This window comes from Myzus persicae, unplaced genomic scaffold, assembly GCF_001856785.1.
Source record: "Myzus persicae strain clone G006 unplaced genomic scaffold, MPER_G0061.0, whole genome shotgun sequence".
Lineage (NCBI taxonomy): Eukaryota > Metazoa > Arthropoda > Insecta > Hemiptera > Aphididae > Myzus > Myzus persicae.
Genome location: NW_019103026.1, coordinates 15,094 through 40,078, shown reverse-complemented (window position 1 = coordinate 40,078; position 24,985 = coordinate 15,094). Strand labels below are relative to the sequence as shown.

At 31.0% G+C, this 24,985-nt stretch overlaps 1 protein-coding gene across 1 annotated transcript in view; it reads left to right on the top strand.

Moving 5' to 3' along the window:
- The window catches only part of LOC111033639 (glutamate receptor ionotropic, kainate 2-like), a 189,999-nt gene that overhangs the window by 151,373 nt on the left and 13,641 nt on the right, over positions 1–24,985 (top strand). The window contains exons 3-4 of the mRNA XM_022314471.1: positions 53–310; positions 623–789. Of these exons, the coding sequence (XP_022170163.1) occupies positions 53–310; positions 623–789 (425 nt within the window). The remainder of the gene's footprint in view (positions 1–52; positions 311–622; positions 790–24,985) is intronic.

Genomic DNA, 24,985 nt, shown 5'->3' with positions numbered 1-24,985 from the left:
TTGATCGGCCCCGCATCGTGTAATTATAATAATATCCTGTTCTCTGTTACAGTTTGCCGCTTACTGGAGAGTGGCGTGCACGCAATATTCGGACCGTCCGACAGTCACTTGGCCAGTCACATAGTGTCCATCTGCGAGTCCGTCAGCATGCCTCTGCTGCTGACCATCGCCGACCGCGTGACGGACCTGAACAGACGGCACTTCGTCACGGACATGTTTCCGGCTCGAGGGCACCTCGGACAGGCGTTCAGGGACCTTATCAATTTCCTGAACTGGACGAAAATCGCGATCGTGTACGACGACGAAGAAGGTAATGAAAACCGTAGTCGCATTATATTATTGCAGGAGTAGGCGCACTCTGAGCGAGTGGGTGTGATGGACGTCGTCGATGGCGAATTGACTACACGGTTGTTATTGCAATTTCACGTCAAAACGGCGTGATGAGCTGTGCGGGAGGGGTGTTTCCTTTCGATTGTTGTTCTTTATTAAAAACACGGTTTGATTAACGACCTGGCGAAAAGGTTCGACTTCCATACCGCTGCGTTCGATACGCCCCGGGTTTTTATTTTTCCAAACTAAAATCTAAACTGTCGTTTAATGCGTTTCACTTATATATATATAGGTTTGCTGCTGGTACAGAATCTAATGAAAATGTCGAAAACTGACTTTTACGTCCGACAAGTGGATCAGCACACGCATAGGCAAGTGATGAGAGAAATCAAAGACAAACACATTTTCAACATTATTGTGGACGTTCACCCGCGCAACATAAACGGATTTTTCAGATCCGTGAGTACTAGTGTTATGCATTGATTATCTACATTTAAATATTGTTATTTAAAACTGCTGATTGCGGACTTTCTATAAATTACTTAAACCCGAATTTATGATTTAACTGTTATGAACGAATAACTACAGCGCAATACGTTGTCTATTGCAAATATTTTTTTCGTGTGGAAGATGAATAGGTTTAATCAACACGACTGTTAAATATTCGCTTAAAATATTGTGTATATTCAATCGGACTCGTCGATCCCGCCGCAAACGAACAGGTAGTTTTAGAACAACCTATCGATGCGAGTAACCGTTTGGGCGAATCGACCCAAATTGTGGTCTGTTCGGGTGAATACTTGAGCTAGTGTTTGTTCCACAAAAAAAAATACCGTTTTGAGAAAATAAGTTGTACCATGAATAAGTTTATAGGTAGTTACATTTAAGTTATAATGTACACTGTCTATTGAAAAAATAAAGTCACGTACAAAATACATAATAAACAATTAACAATGAACTTTTAATTTTAAAAAAAGGTATTGGTATTATAATAATATTTTAATATGCAGTATTAATTGCAGTCAACAATAATAAAACAAAATCACATACGATATAGGTACATAATATAGAAAAAAGATAATTAATAATGAACCATATTTTTAAAAACGTTCTTATCAAAGTCATCAGGTTTTCACTTTACGCAGGTAAAACTAATTTTACTCTCCCAAACCGTGTAAATTATAGTCACCCAAACAGACTATTAATATTTTGTTCAAAATTAATACCTTCTCTCAAACGACAGCGGCCCATCGATCCGCCAGCTTACCTATGGTCACCCTAATTACTCCTTCGTTTTATCAAATTATTTAAAAATATGTTTACACTTTACATTTTGCTTAATTATTTAACACCAAATCAATACATAATGTACATCATCATGTATATCACCATGTACATTATACATAAAGCTAATCGTGGACACAATAATTACTCCAAAACATTTTCATTTAAATATACATTAAAAATAATTAATTATTTAAGTATAATTACTCAATACCTAATCTGTAACTTGAATAGTCCAGAATTTTATAATTATTAAAGACTTTCTGTAAAATCCCACGGTACTCTTTTAAATTGGAAAAAAATTGAACTAGATAAATACAATGAAACCATATTTAATCTGTAAATATAATAATATCAATTAAGACCATATTTATTAATTTAAAAACATTAAGATTTGCAATTATTGTTCTGACAGTTTATATATTTAACCATTTTTGTTTGGCCCTTCAAATTGGAAATATTTTCTGTACAAAAAATAGTATTTATCTAGCTCAATCTCGATTTACCTAAACACAAAAACACCTAAACAACTTCGACTTGGTGGTATGATGGATTAACTAATGACACCCTCCGTGCAGATTCGATGAAATCCCATTTTTAAATGTTAAACTTGATAATAGTTTGTAAAACCTTTGAGATAATATGAGTACAATGGACACAAAGTTAACTTTTTTACCATATATAGTAAAAATCTAACCAGTACAAAAGTTTATACATGGACTATTATGTACTCAATAACAGAATATTATTATTATTATTATAGAACATTGTGCTTGTACATTAGCAAGAATAAAATAAATAACTCAATAAGGCTCCGTGATTCTTGGAATTTATTCATTGATTATCTTATTGTGCTCACAATGCGTACAGAAGATAAAAAAAACGTTACGAACGATTTAAAAATTAAGAACATTTATTTATCGTTCTAATGTCTCATGGTTAAACATTTAGTTCACAAATATAAATTTAAAAATACATACTACCTACTTTAAATATATTTGTATACGTGCTTTTTATGATAAAATACAAAAACGTTTGGTTAATCATTCTCGATTTATTCTTGTTGCATGATAACAGGAAAATAATACTTCTTATTTAACCATTTTTAAAAACGATTCAGTTGACTGTTCTTTACAGAGGCTGTTTTGTTTAAAAGAGAAGACATGTTTATCTGATACAAAACAAAGAACTATAATAAATCTATCAATTGTTCAGACAGTGTAATCATTGTTTGGTCGTTGCAGTTGAACACAAATACTTTACATCTGTGAATTTCGAAATACGATTAAAACTATTCAAAACCGTTTATGAAATAAAAACTATTTGAAATATTTCCTATTCCATTATCATCCAACGTAATGAATAACAAACATTTTCACCACGTCTTAAATTCAAAATACAATGTTTTGAATTAATGCCCATTGAGATTATTATTTATTATAATTCAGTTCGTACTCATCACACTTAAAAACTATTGTGAGTGAATTAAAAATGCTTGTTGGTTTTTATTATATAATTATTATGAGTATATTAATATTTTTGTTTTGTTATAATTGATTAAATCAATACATAATCAATTACCTAAATTTTAATAATACAAAGTAAATAAGTATAATAAATGCTCAAAATTTAACGACAAGATCGGATCTCGATGTAAAAGGTTTGTTTCCGAATAAACTCTTAAAATGTTGACGTTTATTCAAATTAAATGGTTTACCGATTTATCAACATATACATCGATGGTTCTCATACATAATATATTAATACACCATACTTCACATACAAGTCATGTGTATGAAGCGAATAAAAAAAATAATAGTGCGAAGAGGTAGTTTTTTACCGAGAATTCCAAGGATTAATGTAGTTATGCGTGTAAAATTTCCAATGAATGTTCAAATAAATATCAAATATTAACCTGAATATATGTTATTTACCGCTTACGAATCGAATCGAAAGTTGTACTACTAGTGTGGTTCATTCAATAATATTCTTAAATCTTCGTCAGAGTTTTTTCTCGTCGTATTACGGACCAGCCGTACCTACCTACAATAATTTAAACTCGTTATATTATTTAAAACAACTTCCGTGCAATGCAAACAGTAACCAGCCATTCATAATACGAATATTTTAGAGAGAATTAATCCTCCAAAGTATACAATTATACTATATTCGTATGCACATTGTATGTACATTGTACACGCTGCTTACACATTCTTATATTGTGTTGTTGCCGTTTCAAAAATAAATTATACGCACGTGGTACGACAGCTTTTGTTTCAGTAACTTAATGTTCTGCTGGCAATAATTCAAAAGTAATTTTTCACAATCAACTCATCGAAATGGATGAATTCAACCCGATCTCTTTTAATAAAATGTTTTTTTGATTTTAAGATATTACTCGTAATACTATAATCATTGGTCCCGCGAGCTATAAAGAACATATATACTATAATATTTCTATACCATTTGTCATACAAGTATAAGGTATTAATGCAATATTTAGCTACCATAAAAAATAGCGAATTACCTATCATAATTTACTTGATACTTATTAGGATTTTAACAACATAAATTAGTACGTATCGGGATGATATTATAAATACCTCGTAAAGTAGTAGCTCGTAAGAATACAATTTTTCCATCGCTCATAGCCTTAGATTTTTGAGTATTTATAGCGATGTACTGCGTTTAAAAGATTCTTAAATCTGGATAGGGTTTTTTTTTTGCTGAATGCGAAGTCTGAGCCGAGTGCTCAGTCTCAGCATTTAGAGCTCAACCTTTGTCGTCTTTGTCGTTCACGTGAATCAAATCCAAAATTTTCCACTATAAAATATAAAAGAGTAAAGGACAATAGGACGTCATTTATCGTTCTCTATGATAGGTAGGTCATAACGGATCGTTCCCTGTGGTTCTACAAGACCTCAAATAGATGCAATAAAGATACGCAAGTACACTTCGATAAGATAAAAAATAGTTTGTAAAACCGATAATACGTTTTGGAGACAAGTTTACCTCATTTATTACAATAAGTTACATCACCAGTGGGACCAATGATAATTGACAGAAAACATAATTTGTGCGCGTGGCCATGGTATTTATTATTGTCCGTTTACCATACATATTACCGAACCAATGTCATAAGGATTTTGCAAATTTTTCTTATTTTTGAATTTACATTTATCGAGATGATGACTTCATGTGTAAACGATGAATACACCAAAAATAATAATATCAACTATAATAAATTGTTTTGAAAATGTCTGTGGATTTATCGAAACCAAACACGATGATATTTAAAACGAATTAAGAAACACTAAAATCGGGGAGTAGAATAATTCTACTAAAACTTATTTTTGCTCACATTTTAATATTGTAGGTAGGTACACGTGTTAACGGCCATTTTGTGAGTTGTGCAGGATGATCTTGGATCGTCAATAAACTCCTTAAAAATCAACTGAATTCATATGTGAATTTCACACATGCCGACTGCCATCTTTACATTTATAACATTAAACGCCTGAACCAGCAGCTGCTCGTTCAGAAATATATTTTGTTACTCGATTTTCCTATCAACAATGATAGAAACTCATAACGCCGTCGGACTTATTGACTCGAGCATAAACTTTGCGAAATAATAATATCCGTTATTGGTAAATGAATACAATATATTTTTCCTACGCTTTTTACCGACAAAGCGATATGCTTTAGCCTAGTGAAAACTTGTTCTGTCATAATGTCTACTGCGGGATTGTGCGCTTAAAACAAAAATAAAAAACTTTTTTGTCCGCGGAACACTCGTTTTGGCGTTTTTCTGCTTTTCCTTATTAACTTTTGATATTAACCTCTTTCCCCGTCGCTTCGAACTGTAATGCACCTAAATTGGTGAAAGTCGAAAAAAATGACCGTAACAATGCTGTTGAATACATTGACGGCTTTTAATTAAAAACTCAAAAGCCGCCGACAGCGAACGAACTGATTAGTATTATTAGGTTGCGAGAAAACACTTCTATACCACCTAATACATTCGCATATAGCGGTTTATGGTATTAACCATTTAAAATCCAATTATCTGCCGTGCGTGGGTAATGGATAAATCGTACAATGTCATATTTTGCGAATGCACTTTGAAACTGAAAACAGAAGGCGTATAAAACTACTCGTATGCAACTCTTGGTTCGATCAATTATTATTAATAATAATTATGTGTGACTTTTTAATTCTGTGTCGAGTTATGAATATTATGAATATTATTATTATCCCACGACTTATTACGGAGGACAGAAGGGTAGAAGTGGTGTAAAGTATGCTTACGGTGCAACGCCGTACTTCCAGACTATACCGAGGACCGTCGGTTAAAAACATTTTCATTCCCTAGAATAAATAATATAACAGTAAAAACTAATTATTAACAAACAAATTAATTTTACTGCCAACACTATTAAATATATATGCACGCGCCGTGTGTCTCAGGTGTTAAGAGTGACATAAAATCTGAAAAAATACAAAATTAACGGTTTAATTAGTCCACATAAGCTTTTAGTCGGTGGAAAATAAATCATTTTATCCGTCACCATGTAGGTACACCATCGCATTGACATGAACGTTCGTAAATTATTAATTATTATGTATGACCTGAGTGCAAAAAACAAGTCATTTTATTATTTGCACACTATCCACGCAACTATGTTAAAACGTTATGTTTTAGGCTGTTCGGGCTTTTAATCGTATCATAATACTATGTAGAGAGCAAACGAGTCCATAATGTTTTTCGTGAATTCATTAATGTATAATTATTCATTTTTGAAGCAACAAAACCGACGAACTGTGTATACAAATGTGGGTCCTTTACCACGTATCATGATATGGTTCAACATTGTTGTCGGTTATTGATGAAATAAAAAAGTTATCGACATTTACAATATTGATGGTTTATAATTATTATTTTTTTAACAAAATACCAATATATGATATTACATCGGCTTTGGATGAAAAATATCATAATTTCATAGTTTTTTAAACATATAATATATTATATTATTATATTGAACTTAATTTAATGGCGCATAGTATGGTCTTAGAGTGATTTAAAATAATCCATTATCAAGCGAGATGCATAGAACTAAATAATAAATATGAAATGTTTTGTTAGATAGATTTATTTTGGTCTTTTTAAACTATAATATGAACTGAACAAATTATATTTTACTAGACCAGTAGGTCCTTGTAGTCGATTTGAGTACCACAATAGCACCAACATAGTTTTCAGGGAGGAGGGGTAGGAGTGGTTTGTTAAAAATTTACCGACCAAATTTTAATGTTCTATTGTAATCAATAATAATTATTGTGGTTAAAATTCATTCAGTTATCATCTACTTTCATCAAAAATTCTACTGAAGGGGTAGGGTGTTTAAGTTGGAGTCTATGTGTCTTGTACCGCTAAATTTAATAAATTCAAACAGTGGTAGTACCATTAAAATGTTAAAGACTAAAAAGTGGGAAATTGTAACTATATGTGCATTTATGATTAACGAGTGTAAGGGCTCTATCTGTAGACATTTGTTTCTAATTCTTAAAATTTAGTTGTCAAGTCATCTTTATAATTTGTAAAGTTCCATTTAATTACAATTTTTATTAGTGCATTAGACGCCCAAGATTATTTTAACATCCATCTTAGCTTACGTTTGTTTTTCAAATAATAACGTAAAAAAAAAATTGTGTTAGGGTTTTTAAGATTTTGTTATTCTGAAAAAAATGAGATACATCTGTTTTTCTCAAGCCGACGATTAAACATGCTATACACATCGTGTTTATTCTGATAATACAATATAATAATGGTTTTCTGAAAGACAATAAAATAACAACTCACTATTATAATACATAAGATAATATTATTAAGGAAAGATTAAAGAAAAACTTTTCGTTCTGTGTTTTGAGGGATCCAATTAAAACAGTCTCAATACGCGGAACGTTTTTAACTATATTATAATAATTGCGAGACAAAAGTATACGATTAAGAAGAGAATAATAGGTAAAATTTTAGCGATAAAACTTTGCGTCAAAAATTATTTTATTTCCGTATTGACTTAGACAACATAAAAATTAATTTGTTCGGGCATTTACTACTGTTGGACATGAAGTATAAAAACAAAAACTGTAATGTCTATCCATTGTAGATTGAAATCTAAAGATGATAAGACAGCAATATTGTTAATCAATTATTAACCAACCAGTTAATGTCGTTTTTATTTTTTCTAAAATATTCCTCCCACAATATAATAATAATCAGTAATACATAATAATCATCTACTACTTTTGAGATGTATTTTATATGATAGATCATACAATGATAATGTATGCTATTACGATCTCATCTGTAAATTTTTCTGGTCAGTTTCTTCTAAATCTTAGTACATTCACTAAAGTACTACATTTAAAATATCTGTGTGTGTTTACGTTTTTATTTGAAATATTTTAACAACGTATTAATATAACTTTATTTTATTTATTTATATAACCTATAATTGTCAGGGTAATCATTTAACGCAATACATTTATTATTTAAGAAGAAATAACTTTTTTAAAACATTTATTTTATACAATTTTTAGTCGGTACAGAACAATTAGTATAAACTAATACTGTAATAATATAATCCTGGCTAATAACCCCGCAGTTGATGCCATAAACAATTAATAAAAAAAAAATATATATAATCATGATTATTATGTTCGGAATAATTCGATCCATAAAAATCAAATTTCAGACAAGCAGATTGGTAGTTATAAACGTTTAAGTTTTAATGAGCTGAATGAGAAATGGTAATGTTAAAAAATAATAAAAAATAACTTTTCATAAAAATTGTATTTTTTAGACTTAAAAACTGTTTTCAAAAATATTAATAGTAAGTCATTTAGGTAATGAGTGTCTCCCGTTATATTATTAAACACAATAGTGATAATTAATTAAAAATGACTTACAGTGCTTTATTGTCAATGAATACGTATAGTATCGTGTATGACAATAAAATATGTAAATAAAATGATCATCGAAATAGAAAATATTGAATAAGCCGTGTAAAACAATTTTCAAAAAAAAAATTGGGTATGGCAAAAGGTTACACATGGGCCCACATTGCATATAATAATTTGTTATCTAAATATCCATACATCATTTCTATTAACCCAGTTAAATAATTATCTTCTGTAATTGCCAAATAAATTTCAAACAACTTAAATGTGGGTGGAATTCTAGCGAGCAGCGGTTGTCAACACACAGTATTTGTGATTTATTCCACGACACATTTTCCACGACTACTGCAAAACAACAGACATAACTCCGACCTCTTCTCTCTAAAGAAAATAATAATTAATTGGTCAGACGACTCCAGTAGATATATAGGACCGTATTATGGTGCGCACTACTGCAGTGACGTAGAAATAAACAAAGTTGCACGTTCAATTATCAAAAGCACTATACACTCTAACCTTAATAAAACTTAAACAATACACTTTTTTTCCAACGTAATAGGATGAGAACATAGAACATAGATTCGTGGCGATGTCATTTGTACGCATAGCGTATTTTACTCAAATTTTACTACGTATTTTAAATGATATGTATGAAACAAAAACAATTTAGAAGCCGCATAAGTAATATTCGTGTTTGTAAGATTAAATTGTATTTCAGTAAGTACACATTAATTTTACATACCTAGTTAAGTACTTGAAACACATTCTTAGAGGGTTCAAAAAAAACATTTTTTTTTTAAAAAAAATGAAATATTTGTCTCACGAATTCACACAACTTTGTCGTTGAAAAATGTTTTAAACTGTGACAATCGAATTCTGCTGTTATAACCGTGAAAAAAAAGAAAATCTAGTTTTGGAAGAAGTTCCTTATACGAATGGCGCTTTGCAATATTATGTTTGTTAGTACGCCATTGAACTCAAAACGCCGATGTGGATTGGTATTTATTTTCTATTCACCCGTATTCGATGAACTTTTTGAATTTAATTAAATATTTACAATTTTAAGATTTAAAAATTAAATTTACAAAAAGTATTTACAAGTACTAGTTTTTTTTAGATTACTTGATATTGTACTTGTACATTAATGAAATAAATTACATTAATATAATTTTGTGCTCGGTATTTTAAATATTGTTTCATATTAAAGTCAATAATTTTTTTTTCTTTGGTTATCATCGGTTTTTTGGTGGACGGATTAAAAGCGTGCATAAAATCGTCTAGTTCATGGTTTCAAATAAATAAATCATATCATAAAACAAATATGAGAGTTGAATGTATGTTTGTAGGTTACATAGCTTTTCAAAAACTACTCAACCGATTTTGAGAAAAATCTCTCTTAGAGATAATATGATGAAAGTTTAGAGAGTGGTGTAACCACTATCTATACCAAATGCTATACCCTATCTGCCACAGGCAAATTGTCCATCTCAGTCGAGTTAATTCATAAAGCGAAGTACACTAACACAAATTTAAAAAAACAATCATGATTAGCTGGTAATTATAAATATATATTATACAGGGTGATTCCCTAAACATGCCCTATCCCATTTTAGATTCTGAGCAGAGGGATGAATGTACTGATTTTACAATGATGTATGTTTTTTTTTCTCTGTCATCACGGTTTAGGGCAGTGAAAGTGATTCGATTTTCTTTAACAGAAAATTTTCTAGTAGGAAAGTGTATCTAGTACGAGCATTCAGGAGGTCAACAATTTCCAATAGTTTTCAAAAGCGACAAGAAAAACAAACCAAAAATTAAGGAAAACGGGAATTTTTAAGCGAAAACAGTTTTCGCAAAAATCGATTTTGGTTTTTAGTGACTCAAATTTTAAATATTTTGACTTAATTTTAAAGTTATAGTTTTAATAAAACAAAGAATAACTTTTGCCATTTTGTCGTAATTCGGTTCCAAAACAGCCCAATTTTACAAAAATATATCTAATACTTTTTCGTATACAATAATATTACATCATTGAATTCAAATTTAATACCATCCATTACAGCGACCTTCTAAACACCTAATGTACATCAAAGCTACATCCACTTACCCGCTTTTTTCCATTAATAATAAATTTATTGTTTATTATTATTATTATTATTATTATTATACTGATTATTGAAATTTTTAAATATACTTCAAGAAAATTATTTTGAATTCTTGAATCTATTGAACTAGTTAAGAAGTATTCTGTGGAGATACAAACTTCTGGTTTTTAAATGTTTTTCACAATTCAAAATTCAAATGAGTAGTTTCTTAGTTATCAAAATGTTTGTATCTACTGAGTATAATAGTCCTGAAAAAAGGTATTACAAAACAATAAATTAATATTGGAACTAGTATTTATTATACTTAAACCATTTTTACAAATATTATTAATGTCGATAGATTAATATTAATGACTAAAATTTTCAAATCACCATAGCCAACATACCATAATTAAGCCTTTTATCCTTAAAAAACAAAGTTAAATAACTCAAAAACTACTAGTACGAATTTTGATTCGGTTATGTAAATTTTTTATTGAATAATTTACAGTTGAAAAGGGAGGTTCTCATTTGAAAAACGGAATATTTTATCTACACAGGACACTACACGTAAGTACTACGAAAAATGTCAAGAATTTTAAAATATGGTCTTTAAGTATATTTAAAACTTCTTAATTCAGATTTCAAATACCTGTATCATTGATGAAAAAGGGAAATGAGCATGTGTGGTGAATCATCCTATTTATAATCTATACTTAAAGCAATTTTAGTACAATGACTGTAATAATAATTATATAAAGATACAAATGGGTAATAAAAAAAAATGTAAAAAAATAAAAATGAATGTCTGAATAAGAACCACTCATACCCTGCTAAATGATCAATATCACATAAGCACAATAACATTACCTGTATATTATAATCGGTCCATGTCATGTTATTCCAACATCAACCGCATTCAAAGATTCCAATCCAAAACTCTACGTACCATTCTAAAAGCACCCTTCTATGTCTCTAACCACTCCCTCCACTCTGACCTAAAAATTCCATTTGTCTCCGAACTAGCCAAAACTCACTACAAACGTTTCAATAGCCGCCTAGCCCATCATAAGAATCCGTTAATCTTCAATCTTTCACCTGCTTCTATCCCAGGTAGTCCAGTTAAAAGACTTAAAAGACAGTGGTGTCGTGACCTGCTAGCCTAATTTAGTCCTACTCATAGTCGTAGGCTGGGAGGCCTCTACACTCAGTCTAATCTGTCGTTATTTATTTTTATTTATTTTATTTTTATTTAATTCATCAATTGTTCTTATTGTTCTATTTTATTGTAACAGATTGAATAAAAATCCTTTAATAAAAAAAAAAAAAAAAAATATTATAATTCTGCAGTACTACACACTGAACAAATAACACTTATCACATTGTTGTATTGAAGTATGGCAGGAGCGTTTCCCAAAATTACCTATATAATATTTAAAATATATACGTCATAAGTATTTAATTTTAATTTTTACACTATGAATTATGTGATCTTCAAAAATGGCCAGTATTATGAGTAATTGAAAAAATTAGAAGTTTTCATTGTACTCAAAAAAGCCTGTTTAAAATAAAATATTGCACTATACGACAACGCGTCAACAAGTATATACCTACAACTTTAGTGTTTATTTTTAATAAACGCCGTAAGGTTCAATTACAGAGTATGATAATAAATCAGAAATAGTATTGGAATATTATAGACGGTTGAGTGTATTTTTTATGTTAACATTTCCCAAAATTTAACATTTATAAAGTTTCTGCGTCGTTAGTTTTTGGATGTCATATACTTAATACTGAGAATTATGATCATTAAAACTGCCGCTTTCGCAACATTAGCTGGTCAATATATAAATGGCAGAAGTTTAGCCTAGGGTGAACAATGAACATATTGTTGGGAACCATAGTCTTTTTTACAATAATGCTCACATAAAATAAAAAATTATATTCCTCTTTGTAAAAAAAAAAATGTAACAAACATATTAAATAACATTAGTTAAATAAAATATTACAAGTTGAAATATTAGTTGAAAAAGAAGTTTTTTTTTAAAATTATCTGCTAGAAGTAAAGGTACTAACATTTTAATAATTTCTTCTTTGTTTAAAATTTAGACAATAAAATTAATCTTCTTCGACGTACAGACAAGGTAAAGGGTCAAGATAAATTGTTGAAGACCTGAGTTTGATTTTGTAAATTTTAAGTTTTGAAACTGAACGTACTAGACATGGCTCAATGTGATATCCAATTTAAGAAGGACGCATCCTAAAACGTACCTTTCCCTAACCGATTAGTTAGTTTTAAGATCTTTACAAAGGTACAGAACAAATTCGTCAACACGCCTTGTGGTATTATATTATACATACAGCTTACTACGTAGTTTCTACGCACCTAATATTATTTTAAGCTATTATACATCAACGTATATTAACAAATATAATACTTATTTCGTGAAACAATAACATCATTCTAGATCACCAGATTATTTAGAAGATCATTTTTTTTTTTTATGTTGTTATAGGCGCCTAGTCAAAAATTAGATTTAGTAGTTTTCAGTTATTAAAATGTTTATTCTAAAGAACCTTAGAAATAGTATTATAAAAATATACAACAGATTTAAGATCCGATGCTGTATTCATACTTGGACCATTTTTATAAATATTATTAATATTAATGAATAAGGACCAACATTTTAAATCACCATAGCCCCTTTATCGGGCCAGGCGGGTCATATCTTCAAACCTATTATTATCATGGACCTATTATCCTCAGTACACAAAGTTAAATAACTCAAAAACTACTCGTTCGAATTTCGATTAACACGATACATCATAATTTTTAAAAAAACTATCCACCAAATAATTTATAGTTAAAAATGGGTGTTTTCAACATAAAACGTTTTAGTCTTTGAGTATACTTGAAAATCCCAAAAATCAGAGTTTGAATAATTCCGTTGTTAAAGAAAAAATACGGGTAGACATGCTCGGCGAATAACCCTGTTTATATGCACAATAAACTTGTATATTTCTACCATGACGATAATACCACAGAAACAATAATATTATTTTGGTTCTTGTCGTCGTATTTGTCGTTTAGAGCCTGACCGGGCCACCGCCGCCGTTCCCCGGGCGTAAATGATCGCAATAATAAACGTTTCCGTTAATGCGCTTCGTCGTTCACTCCTCTGCAGTGTTGCACTGTTGCTCTCTATAATTGCCGTGAAAAGAAAATACGCGACATTCGTCGATTACAACCGAACACGCGTACTCGCGAGAAATCTCTGAGGATCGTCGAAAGGGGGGGGGGGGAGCCTCGTAAATCGCCGATGTCGATTTCGCGTGTGTGTTGTGTTTTATCGGCGGCGGCCGCAACGTCGCGAAAAAAAAGATTTATTTTCCGTTTCCGTTTCACCGCGTGCCAAACATTTCGATATTTTTTCTTTCGCGCGAGCGTGCAGTCGTCCAAACAAAAGGGCTGTCGTAGGTACACGTGTTTGTGTGTGTGTATGTGCATATTATACACCAACACGAAATATATTATACCTTATATTATACATACGGGGTGGCCCGTTTAATACGAGCCACTCGTCATTTCAAAAAACCCTACAATCTCATGAAAATATATCATTTACGTAATTTTAAAACAGCATTTTTGGAAAACAGTTATTTTTTTTACTATTCTTTATCGTTACCTATCCTTTTTTTAAAGTTTTTTCACTATTTCGAATGTATTTAAATTTCATATTCCTATGCAGAACATTATACTGAGCAATTCGATCCATAAAAATGTCGAGCAAGTAGTTAACTACCGCTGTAAGTGTTTAAAGTATAGATGGGTGGAATAATGGGCTAAAGCTTTGAGGAGAATTCCTGTAGTAGTATCCAGCTCATTTCATCTGAACTTAAAATATTTATTAATCATAAACCACTCATCTCAAATTCATCCAAGCATTCCAAAAAAAGATTCTGCTGTGGAATCGGGAATTAAAAATGCAGGTCAAAGAGAGTTAAAATATTAAAATAAAACGATAAAAAAAAATAGTAAGCAATATTTTTTTTTTTTGACGACTTGACATGACGTTAAGCAAATATTTTCAAAAACTATAAACTTTTTGATACAGCGAGCGGGTCTTAGGTTAAACAGGTCACCCGGTATAGTGTAGCCTCGGCCTTAGAACGACAACGATAAGCAGAAGCTGCGGGGATCCACGCGAGTGGTGCACAGTGTATAGAGCTCATAAACGTATATAGTATAAAGGCCCGCGCGACCTTTCTGCCTCCACCGGGCATGGAATACAGCCTTCCGCCACGAGTGATGATAATAACCGTTACTGTCGGGGTGTGTATGTTTGTGTGTACAACTCCCGCTGCTTCGAAGAGAGCACGTGTGGGGTCGTCCTCCTGCAGAAGCCGTACAACATCGATGGTCTTCGTGCAGTGTATAGTCTTCTTGGTCGCAGTCGCCATCGTCGTCTTGGTCGCGATTGTCGAGAGATATAAAGAGAGAGAGAGAGAGAGATTGAGTGAGTGAGTAAGAGACAAGAGTGGGAGAGAGACAAAAGTACAAGCAGTATATCACGTTTTATTGTTATTGTACTTTGTCCGTCCTTTCCTGACCTTATATATGTTTATCGGCGATTACACGGCGCCGCTACTCCATAATTCCTCGAGTTCGACGTATTCGGTCCCCCAAACTTCTCGACGCGCATACGCTCCAGCACTATTATCGCCCATAGTTGTACAGCAGCGTGTGTACAATATTGTGTTATTATAGCACCGATACAATATATTAATATTAAATTATACGCAGTACCGCCGCCTAGGTGTGTTATCGTAATATTATTCGCAAGACGTGAATTCATAATATTGTATTTATCATACGACAGTATGGACGTATTCGCCAATGGTCGCTCGTACTCGGTGTGATTGCGTGACATAAGTTATTTATCATATGTCCAGGGCATACATAACCTCCCCTGACAAAATCTCTCCATTTATTCGACAAATAACGCATGCAGGCAGACAAAATCTCCAAACTTATTTATTTATTATATAGTTGTGATTTCAATAATTAACTAAAACGAATAACAGATTATATGTATGCACACAAACAATGGTAAAAATGTAATTATTATAATTATTTGGTTTTTATTTATTTAGGTTATTATTGTATAAGCTAATGTTAGAGTCGAGGAAGTTAAAATATCATTACCTACACTACAACTGTCCAATAACAAATTTCCAAAACAATATACCCTTAATATGGGCAAGCAACAAGATGCCATCCACTTGTAGCTAATAATTCAAAATATTAGAATTTATCTGTTGCTCACTTCATTGTATTACAATCAAGTATAATGTCACCAAATATTATTAGTTTAACGGTTAAAGCGGGTCCCAAAATCTTATACCAAATAAATCGTATTTTTTTTTAATTTCCCAATTAGTTCAGCCTATATCAGGGCATGCCACTACTGTTTTCGTTTTATATACTTGTATGTTAAATGACCACATTTTTGTCAAGTTATCTACTGAATACAATGCTTTAAAATTTCGTTGCGATTGATCGCGTTTCTATTATGTATAATATAACTATATTATATATGCATTGCTAACTCTCAGCCATAAAATATGTAAATTAATACAGACGGTATAATATAATATACAGATTAGTACTAAAAGTGTGCTTGGAATTTGTCTAGAAAAAAATAAACAAATCTTATTGCGAAACGGACGAATCGATCGTTTCGCAACATTCAATTAAAAGCTAGAGCTACTCCTTTGTAAAATACCTTAATCGTATTTTTTCTTTGATTTAACAAACAATTAATTTTACTTAAAATATAATATCCCGTATTTTTTCAACAATAATATTAAATAATATTTTTATATTAGAATACGAGTAAGCATTTTGTCGAAAAAGAGATAGGCGTAGCATAATATTATATTTATTTATTACGGTTCACTTAAAATATTTTAGTCCGTCCTTTATTCAGAAATAATAAACATTTTTTTTTTTATTATTATTAAAAGAGCATCAAACAAATACAAAACTAAATTAAATGGTCGATTGTTTCATTTTACAATGTTTTTTTAATCAATCAATTGAAATACAAAATATATTAAAACAGAAAGTGCCATTTTCATTTAATTCATTTTCTACTAGAACATAATTTAATGTTGTGGTAGATAAACTGATGGAATAGGTACCTAAAATATAAACAAAAAAACGTTCTCAAATGTAAATGTTTTTGAAACTATTTCTTTTATAATATAATTTTAAGTCGTTACCAAACACCATTTTTAGAGAGAAAAAAATGTATTTTTTTAATCTTTTGAATTTAATATATTTTTTTATTTCATATTATAAAGTAGAAAATTATTCAATCTATAAGAATAAAATTACTGACAAGTAGCTTATTAGTTATAACTTTATAAGTACTTAAAGTTTAGATGAGCTGAGTAATAGTACAACATTTTGCAAGGTCGTACCACTCCACTCCACTGATCAAACCTTTACATACTTCTATCTCATAAGCTGCATGTTCAAAATTCAGCAAAGTATTTCGAAATATGTTTCGCTTTAGAATAAGAAATTAAAAATGCATATTGTCGTTGAAACAATTAAGCAATTTAAAAAAAATGATAACGATATAAAATAGTGCACAATGTAGTGTTTTAGTAAAATATTGTTTTCAGTGACTTCAAGTTATGTAAAAAAAAATATTTTCAAGCAAGTTCAAATTGTTTTTTGAAATAACGAATGTCTCACGTTAAATGTATCATCTGTTATTAATTTATTTGATTATGCAACAATTATGGTCGTCATTAACGTCAACAAAGGTTGGGTATTATTTGCGTTTAACATTTTATTATATTTCGTTAATCTACAATTTATTTTAAGAATGTGGGTACTCTACGAATTGGTTATTTTGCAAAATTTAATTATTTTGATTTCTGACTCCTTTTATAGTGCTAAAACGATTTCGAGGTGGTGAAATATATCTAGGTAATGGTTTAATGGTTTTTTAACTGAAGGTTAACACATGAATTTTATAAATTTATTTCACCATGAAAAAATATATTTTTTCGGAATAAAAATATCTCAGTACTATTATAATAAACGTACTGCAGTTCATTTCTGTGTGCATGATGACTGTAACTTTTGAGTACCGGCAACCGCTGACAAAACGCCGAGAAATTTTAAACTTGTGATTTTTTTATTTAATTATAGACGCGTGTTATATTTTTTTGTCTGTTCTATTATATCATTGTTACTAATAATTTATTACTTTATACTGGCTGTGAGCAGTATTCAATGTTTACATAATCCATTCATCTTTTATTTTTTTGTGTTATTCGAATTAAACCTAAACGCGTTTCCAAGAACCGGTGGGCCATGTATGACGCGATGCATAAGATTAAATACGAATCGAAAAATAATGCCCAATGCTATTAACTGCATTAACTGAATAATATTATATTATAACATTGTGTTATGCGCAATAGTCATATGATATTTGATTAGCTGATATAGTGTAGCATCGTTTAAACTCTGAACCGCAGAGCATGATTTGCATAAATTCGCTGCAGTTCTACATATCAACTACACGCTTTTATTATTTAATTCCGTCGAAATACTTTAATATTTTTTTATTATTTCGTACCAAAAGAGTTTGGAAAAAAAACTCAAAATGAATACCCATAATGTGTGTGTGTGTGTGTGAGCGATTTAAAATTATCACACTAATTGGCGTGTCACCATTAATCGAGCGTACATTTGGCCAATTAATTTTGAAAAAAAAAAACCTATAATAATAAACGATAACGACATCAGTCATATTTCGACAGACGGCTACTATTATTTTGCATTGCACGAAGAGAAAAAAAAATTGATTCTAACGCGTTTCTCTTTTTTTAATTCGCTTTACACACGGGACTCGGTTTTCAACCATACGAAAAATGTAATGTTACGGTTTTATAGCAGCATGATGATATTATTTTGTGGTAAGCAATAATATTATAATAATATTTTAGACCGACACGGTTTTTTCGACTTCACATAAAATATGAGCAAATAATAAAAAAAATACCAAACAGCGCCTACCACGCTAACCACGAGTATTTAGTCCGTCTGCTATATTGTAGTCGACTCGTCTATTATTAAAACTATAAAAAAAGCTTTAGAGAAAATAAAATTTTATTAGCAATAGATAATAATATGAACCCGCGCGAAACGATAAAAAATAAAATAAAAAATAAAACGAAAACATATATAATAATAATATATTATTTTATATTATTGTATAATATGAAAAAGAATCTCACCCCGCCACTTCCCCTACCCCCCACCCCAACTCGCCTCGTTTTACTTGGTCAAAAACTAAAACCGTACTCGATAGCGGCCGCGGGGGAGTGCAAGTATACGAGCAAGTGGCGGTGGAGTGTAATCGTCGCGCGAAATATTTTCTAATACGAAACGCGCACGACACTTGAATCTTAAACGGGCGGACTATACGTTATTAAAATCATATACATTTATTATCGCGTGCTTACAATAAAATAAAGCGAATAACGGGGGCTGTAACGATGTGTATTATAAATGTGTTCGCGTTATTTATTTATATTGATCTGGCGCTTCGACGGTTTTCCCGGGGTGTTATTATTGCGGGGTGCTTTGCCGGTCTCGGAGCGATAACGAGAACGCGCGATTTGCGAAACCGCACACGTAGTCAAGACGAATTATAAAATAAAAAGATATCGTGGTTGTTTTGTGTGTGAGTGTGTATGTATGTGTGTGTGTGTGTGTGTGTGTGTGCGTGTGCGTGTGTGTGTGTGTGTGTGTGTGTGTGTGTGTGTGTTTTTTTGAAACACAAACACGTATAATCTGCATAACGTCAAATGAATTGCTAATACGCGACGGTTTCGTTCGAAAATTTAAAACTATTCTGTGCGTCTGTGCCGACTGTTCTATAATATAGGCATAACTCAATGGTAATATTGTTATAATACCGAGTTAGACTAATAGCGGGTAAAGACGCAATCGCACGGTGGGGCTATGAGCATTAACCCCCCCCCCCCCCCCAAAAAAAGAAATCAAAAGGTGTTTATGACAGTTTTTTTGTTTAAATAATGTATACAATAATAACACTCCCGAGGAGAGAGAGGACGACTGCAGAATAAAACCTTCAACTAAATGAAACGAATAATAGTGCAACGCCCGGTTGTAAAAATTTAACACTAAAAGACTAAAGTATAATTAGTTTATTACATCTGAATTAATATAATAATTAAAATAATATAGGGTACTATTGTTCTACTTCCGTTACATATTATCATTATTCATCATTATGAAATCAATATTATCAATAAAACAATATATTATATTATATGACACAATTTTAAAAACCGTTCAACAATCGTTCCGACTTAAAACAACCCTAAAAAAAGAAAACCTGATACAAATGCATAACTATAATATTATCGCAGAGTTCTATATTAATGGGATTATCGACTAGGTAGATTATGTTTGACGAAATTGCGATCGGGTGCGTTATAACTTATAAAAAAGTATAATCTGAATAACGTAAAATAAACTACCTATTGCAAAAATGATAGATTTACTTGGAAAATTAAAATTATTCTATACAAAATGTTATAATATTATAGAACTCAAGGGTAATATAATTTTAATATCAGGTTACACTAATCCCACACACAGACGCAATCGTACGAGGGTTCTTGGGGTGCTTACCCCTCCCCCCCCCCCAAAAAAAAAAAAGAAAATCAATAGTTGTGTATAGCAATTGATTTGCTTATGTACGATTCATACAATATATAGTCATGCATTATGACATAAAATTCCTATATTACTTAATGTAACGAATAAACATAAAAAAAAAACAATATTGAAAACACCGTGTATCAATTTTTTTGCCTTAAAACAACTATTAAAGAAAAACCAAATAATAATACATCACTAAACTATCGCAGAATTTTATTAATGAAGCTATCTATGCATAAAGTAAAATTACGCTTGGGTGCAGTATAACCTGCACAACGACAAATAAATTTCCAATACAATGGTATCGTTCAAAAAATTTAAAATCTGTAATTACTGCTAGTATAGGTATAACTCGATGGTAATGTTATTATACATGTCGTACTACACTAATCGCAGGCACATACGCAATCATACGACATTACTAGGGGTGCCTTAACATCCCCCCTAAAAAAAGTGGGTGTCACTATGCTTTACAGTAGGTTTCACGTGGGTCACGTGGATGGTGTTGACTCTGAATTCAATGATATAAAATCTTAGTATACGAAAATTGTATTTGTTGGGTCAAAAAGCGTGAAAATTTAATACGAGGTTCCTGATATTATATTGTTAAAAAACAGTACTTGAAAAATATTAAAAATACGATTTTGTTTTATAAGCATTTAAAGTTCAAATTTTGACAACATTTATCAAATCGAACATTTACCAATTATTTTGTAGTTAAATATTTATAAAATGTTCGATTTGTATAGCTCAGGACGGAAAATTTTTTTGGCAAAAATGAATCTAATCTACATTAGTACTAATGCTTAATAGTAAAATAAATTACTTTATTTGTAATCACAATAATATCTTTAATTTAATCGTTTTTCTAAAATCAATAAATATATAAGTGTATATAACAACTTTGTTGTTTATAAGATGTGTATAGCCACGCCCATTATTACATGATACGGGTGGCTATTCATTGATAGAAATCCTTCCGAACCAATCAATTAAAGATATTTAATTGAATCCAAAAATTTAAAACCAATTTTCAGATTGTTAACATAATAAAATGTGCTCACAGTGCAATCCACATTGCACAATTTAATTTAATAAATAAAGTAAATAATAAAATATAATTGGTATTATATACCTATTACTTGTTATATTTTGGAAAGTACCTTAATTTTGCTGGTAAATGAAAGTTTCAGTATAACCATAATTTAAGTTATGGTACCGCTAACCGTTAGGTATATGTTAGCGAAAATAAACATATTATTTAAATATTCGATTAAGAAAAAATTATGCAACGAAATCGTTACATAATTTATAATAGAGTTCAAAAGTAATATTTAAAAAATATGCTTAATGTGCTATTTACTTTATGGGGTTGTCTTTGTTATTTGAAAATGCGTAATTGATAGCATACTTCTTCATGACTTCTTTTTGGCGCTTTGGCCAAAAAAACAAAGATACAAATAATTTTAAAAATAAATATTCACGTAAAGCTCTAATAGTTTATCGTGCCTATAACGAAAACGAAACGGTTTCCAATAGACAATCTTGGAGTGCATGGTATACGACACATAAATTTGTTCTCCCTACAATTGTACCAACTATACCTAAAGCTACTTTATAGTATACACGCACTAATATTGCCACTAAGACCGATCCTGAGAATAAAGTTCATGATGAAAAATAAATAAAATAAGATGAAATGAACTTTTATTCACTCAAACACATGCACACAGTTGAGGTCATCCTGAAATAACGATCCATCGTCTTTTTCACGCAGTGCCACAAATAAGTTAAAATTAAAAACGTACACTTATCTTCAGCTGGGTGTCAAGTGACAGCCGAGCTGGTTAGGTCAGGTTAGGTAACTTGACACTGCTTTGTGTGAGTGTGTGTGTGTGTGTGTGTGTGTGTGTGTGTGTGTGTGTGTGTGTGTGTGTGTGTGTGTGTGTGTGTACAGTCGTTTCTGAAAACGATATTCTAATCGGCAACACTCGTGAGAGTGGCGTTTGTCTTAGATGATGTTTTTCAAATTCTTTACCCTCGTATTATTAAATAAGCACCTGACCTACTTAGAGTGTACGTTCTCGTCGCCAATATAGGTCTCGGTTAAATTCGATCCGCAGACAGTTCTGGGGCGTTCAGATGTATCAACCTGAATAGTGAACACGTCTAGGTACAAAACTGAACGGCAGAACATCTTAAGGGATCTGAGAAATATCGATTTTCAATGTAAGATACTATGATAGTAGTAAAAAAAAATAGCCAAAACGGTTGTTGACGAGATTGGAAATCTATACACTGTGATTATTTTATCAAATAACTCTACTCTGTCATCACGATGTATCGTATATGTGTATTTCAAACAAATATTTTTAAAATATGAAAAATAAAAAATACTTGGGTATAAGTTACAATGATTTTTTTTTTATTATTGATGTGAAACATCTAACGCAGTGGGTGAGACCGGCTGTTGACGTGACACGAGTACGACAATACGACAAATGACAATACACCCTGCTGTGGGCATGTTGCAATATAATTTAGACTCAGCGACATTGGATTAAAAAACAATTTACATCCCTTCTGAACTCTCGTGCTATAATCTCCGTCTTTCTAAAACCCGTTGAAATAACCTTTAGTGTCAGATTTTCATTTTTCCATACGACCCTGCGCGTATAACCACCTAACATAATAATATAACCTGGTGACCTGTAGAATCGCACAATCATAAAAAAATGAAACACCCGTTACGCCCACATCATCGGTTAACCGTGCATTTCTCATAGGTTTAACAGTAACCGCCATAGAACAGTGAGCTGATATCGTACGTGCACGTGGTTGTCATCAGGTGGAAAATCATTAGCGCCAATGATCACACTCCTGCATCCATATATCAATATTGTGAACCTTCCGCTACGTGATGGCGTATTTTTTTTTTAAATTTAAATATTATAATGGCTCATACCTACTATTTATAGGAAACAATTAATAAGACGTTTCATATTCAACTCCAATTATTAGGTACCCGAGGATCGGACACTTCCGCCCACGCAAACTGCAGTATATTAAAATACATTTTTCATAATAAATTATGATAATCTTATAAAAATAACAAAAATAATAACGTTTAATTTTTTCGAATAAAAGCACCCGCATACAGTCGGACTCGATTGATAAAAAGTAAAAGTCCAATGTATAGGCATAACTAGGATATAATAGTTACAACTGTTACAAGGGATAGAATCTTGAGGGAGTCGGCACCGATGTGGTCAGGACATTTGCGGTCGGCACCTTTTTCGCGCCATTTGCGGACAATTTATTTCTATTTACCTTGCTATAAAATTTGGATACTAGAGGATTACCTTTAGCTGTATAAATAATAATAATAAACTTTTTAAACACATTTTCATAATATAATATGTATTTAGAATATAACATTACATACAGTACCTTAAATTTTATAGTCAGATAAATAGAAATAAATTGACCGCAAATATCCTGGAACCAGAGCACCGGTGTTAAAAATAATCAGTAAGGTGNCCCCCCCCCCCCCCACATACACGGCCATCAATCATGAGTGTCACTAGAGTTTATTCGTAATTAAAGAAATTCTATAAGATAACAATTGAAAATAAACTATAGAGTATGACGTAAGCAATAAAGTACACATTAAAATATAAATGTTATTTTTCTATCATATGGATGTATATAGATTGCAAAATATGTTTAAAATTAATAAAATTGTATGTTTATGAAATCGTTTTATATCTGTATCTAGTTTATATAATATATTTTTTTAAATATTTAATTCATTTCGGAATTAGGAGACAGTTCATTTTACGCTGACAGCCGTATAATATTGTTTTGTAAAGTTTGTGAACTGAAAGTAGAATATAAACTATGATCTCGTATTCCAATGATTTGAACACATAAGAACTGAAAAACACACTAGAATGATCAAACGTAATTTTTCCACTTTAAGTACACAACAAATGATTACACAATATGATACAACTAAATGATCGGCTTTCAATATGGTCCTATGTAAGGCAATGCTTTTGGTAACGATGGCATTGAATAAACATCCGAATAAAGCATTTAAAACTTTTGTGAAGTCTTGTATACAGACAAAAATAAGAAATTAAATACTATTCGAAAATACATTTAGTAAAGGGACCATCGGTGTCTGCTTGATGAGTCATCATCTTTCTAATTAAAATAATACATTTTTAGTGCAACTTTGGGTATTTTTTACTGCAATAATGCAATCCATTTTCAAAGCTTTTTAGTGAAATAATTTCCGAGCCCTATTGATGACTGATTTCTTTTTTTTATGCGAAACGTCTAATGCGTCTTTAAAATAAAAAATAATATTTCTAAAAAAATTATGAATGTTTTGTTTTTGATTATGCCGTGTTTATTTTCTTTAATTCGCCATCCTTTCAATTTGACCTAACCCTACTCTTACCCCCGATTGTCTAACTAAAATCGTTTTATGATTTTCAACTAGGCTCGCCAAAGTAACGCAATGATTTTATTATGT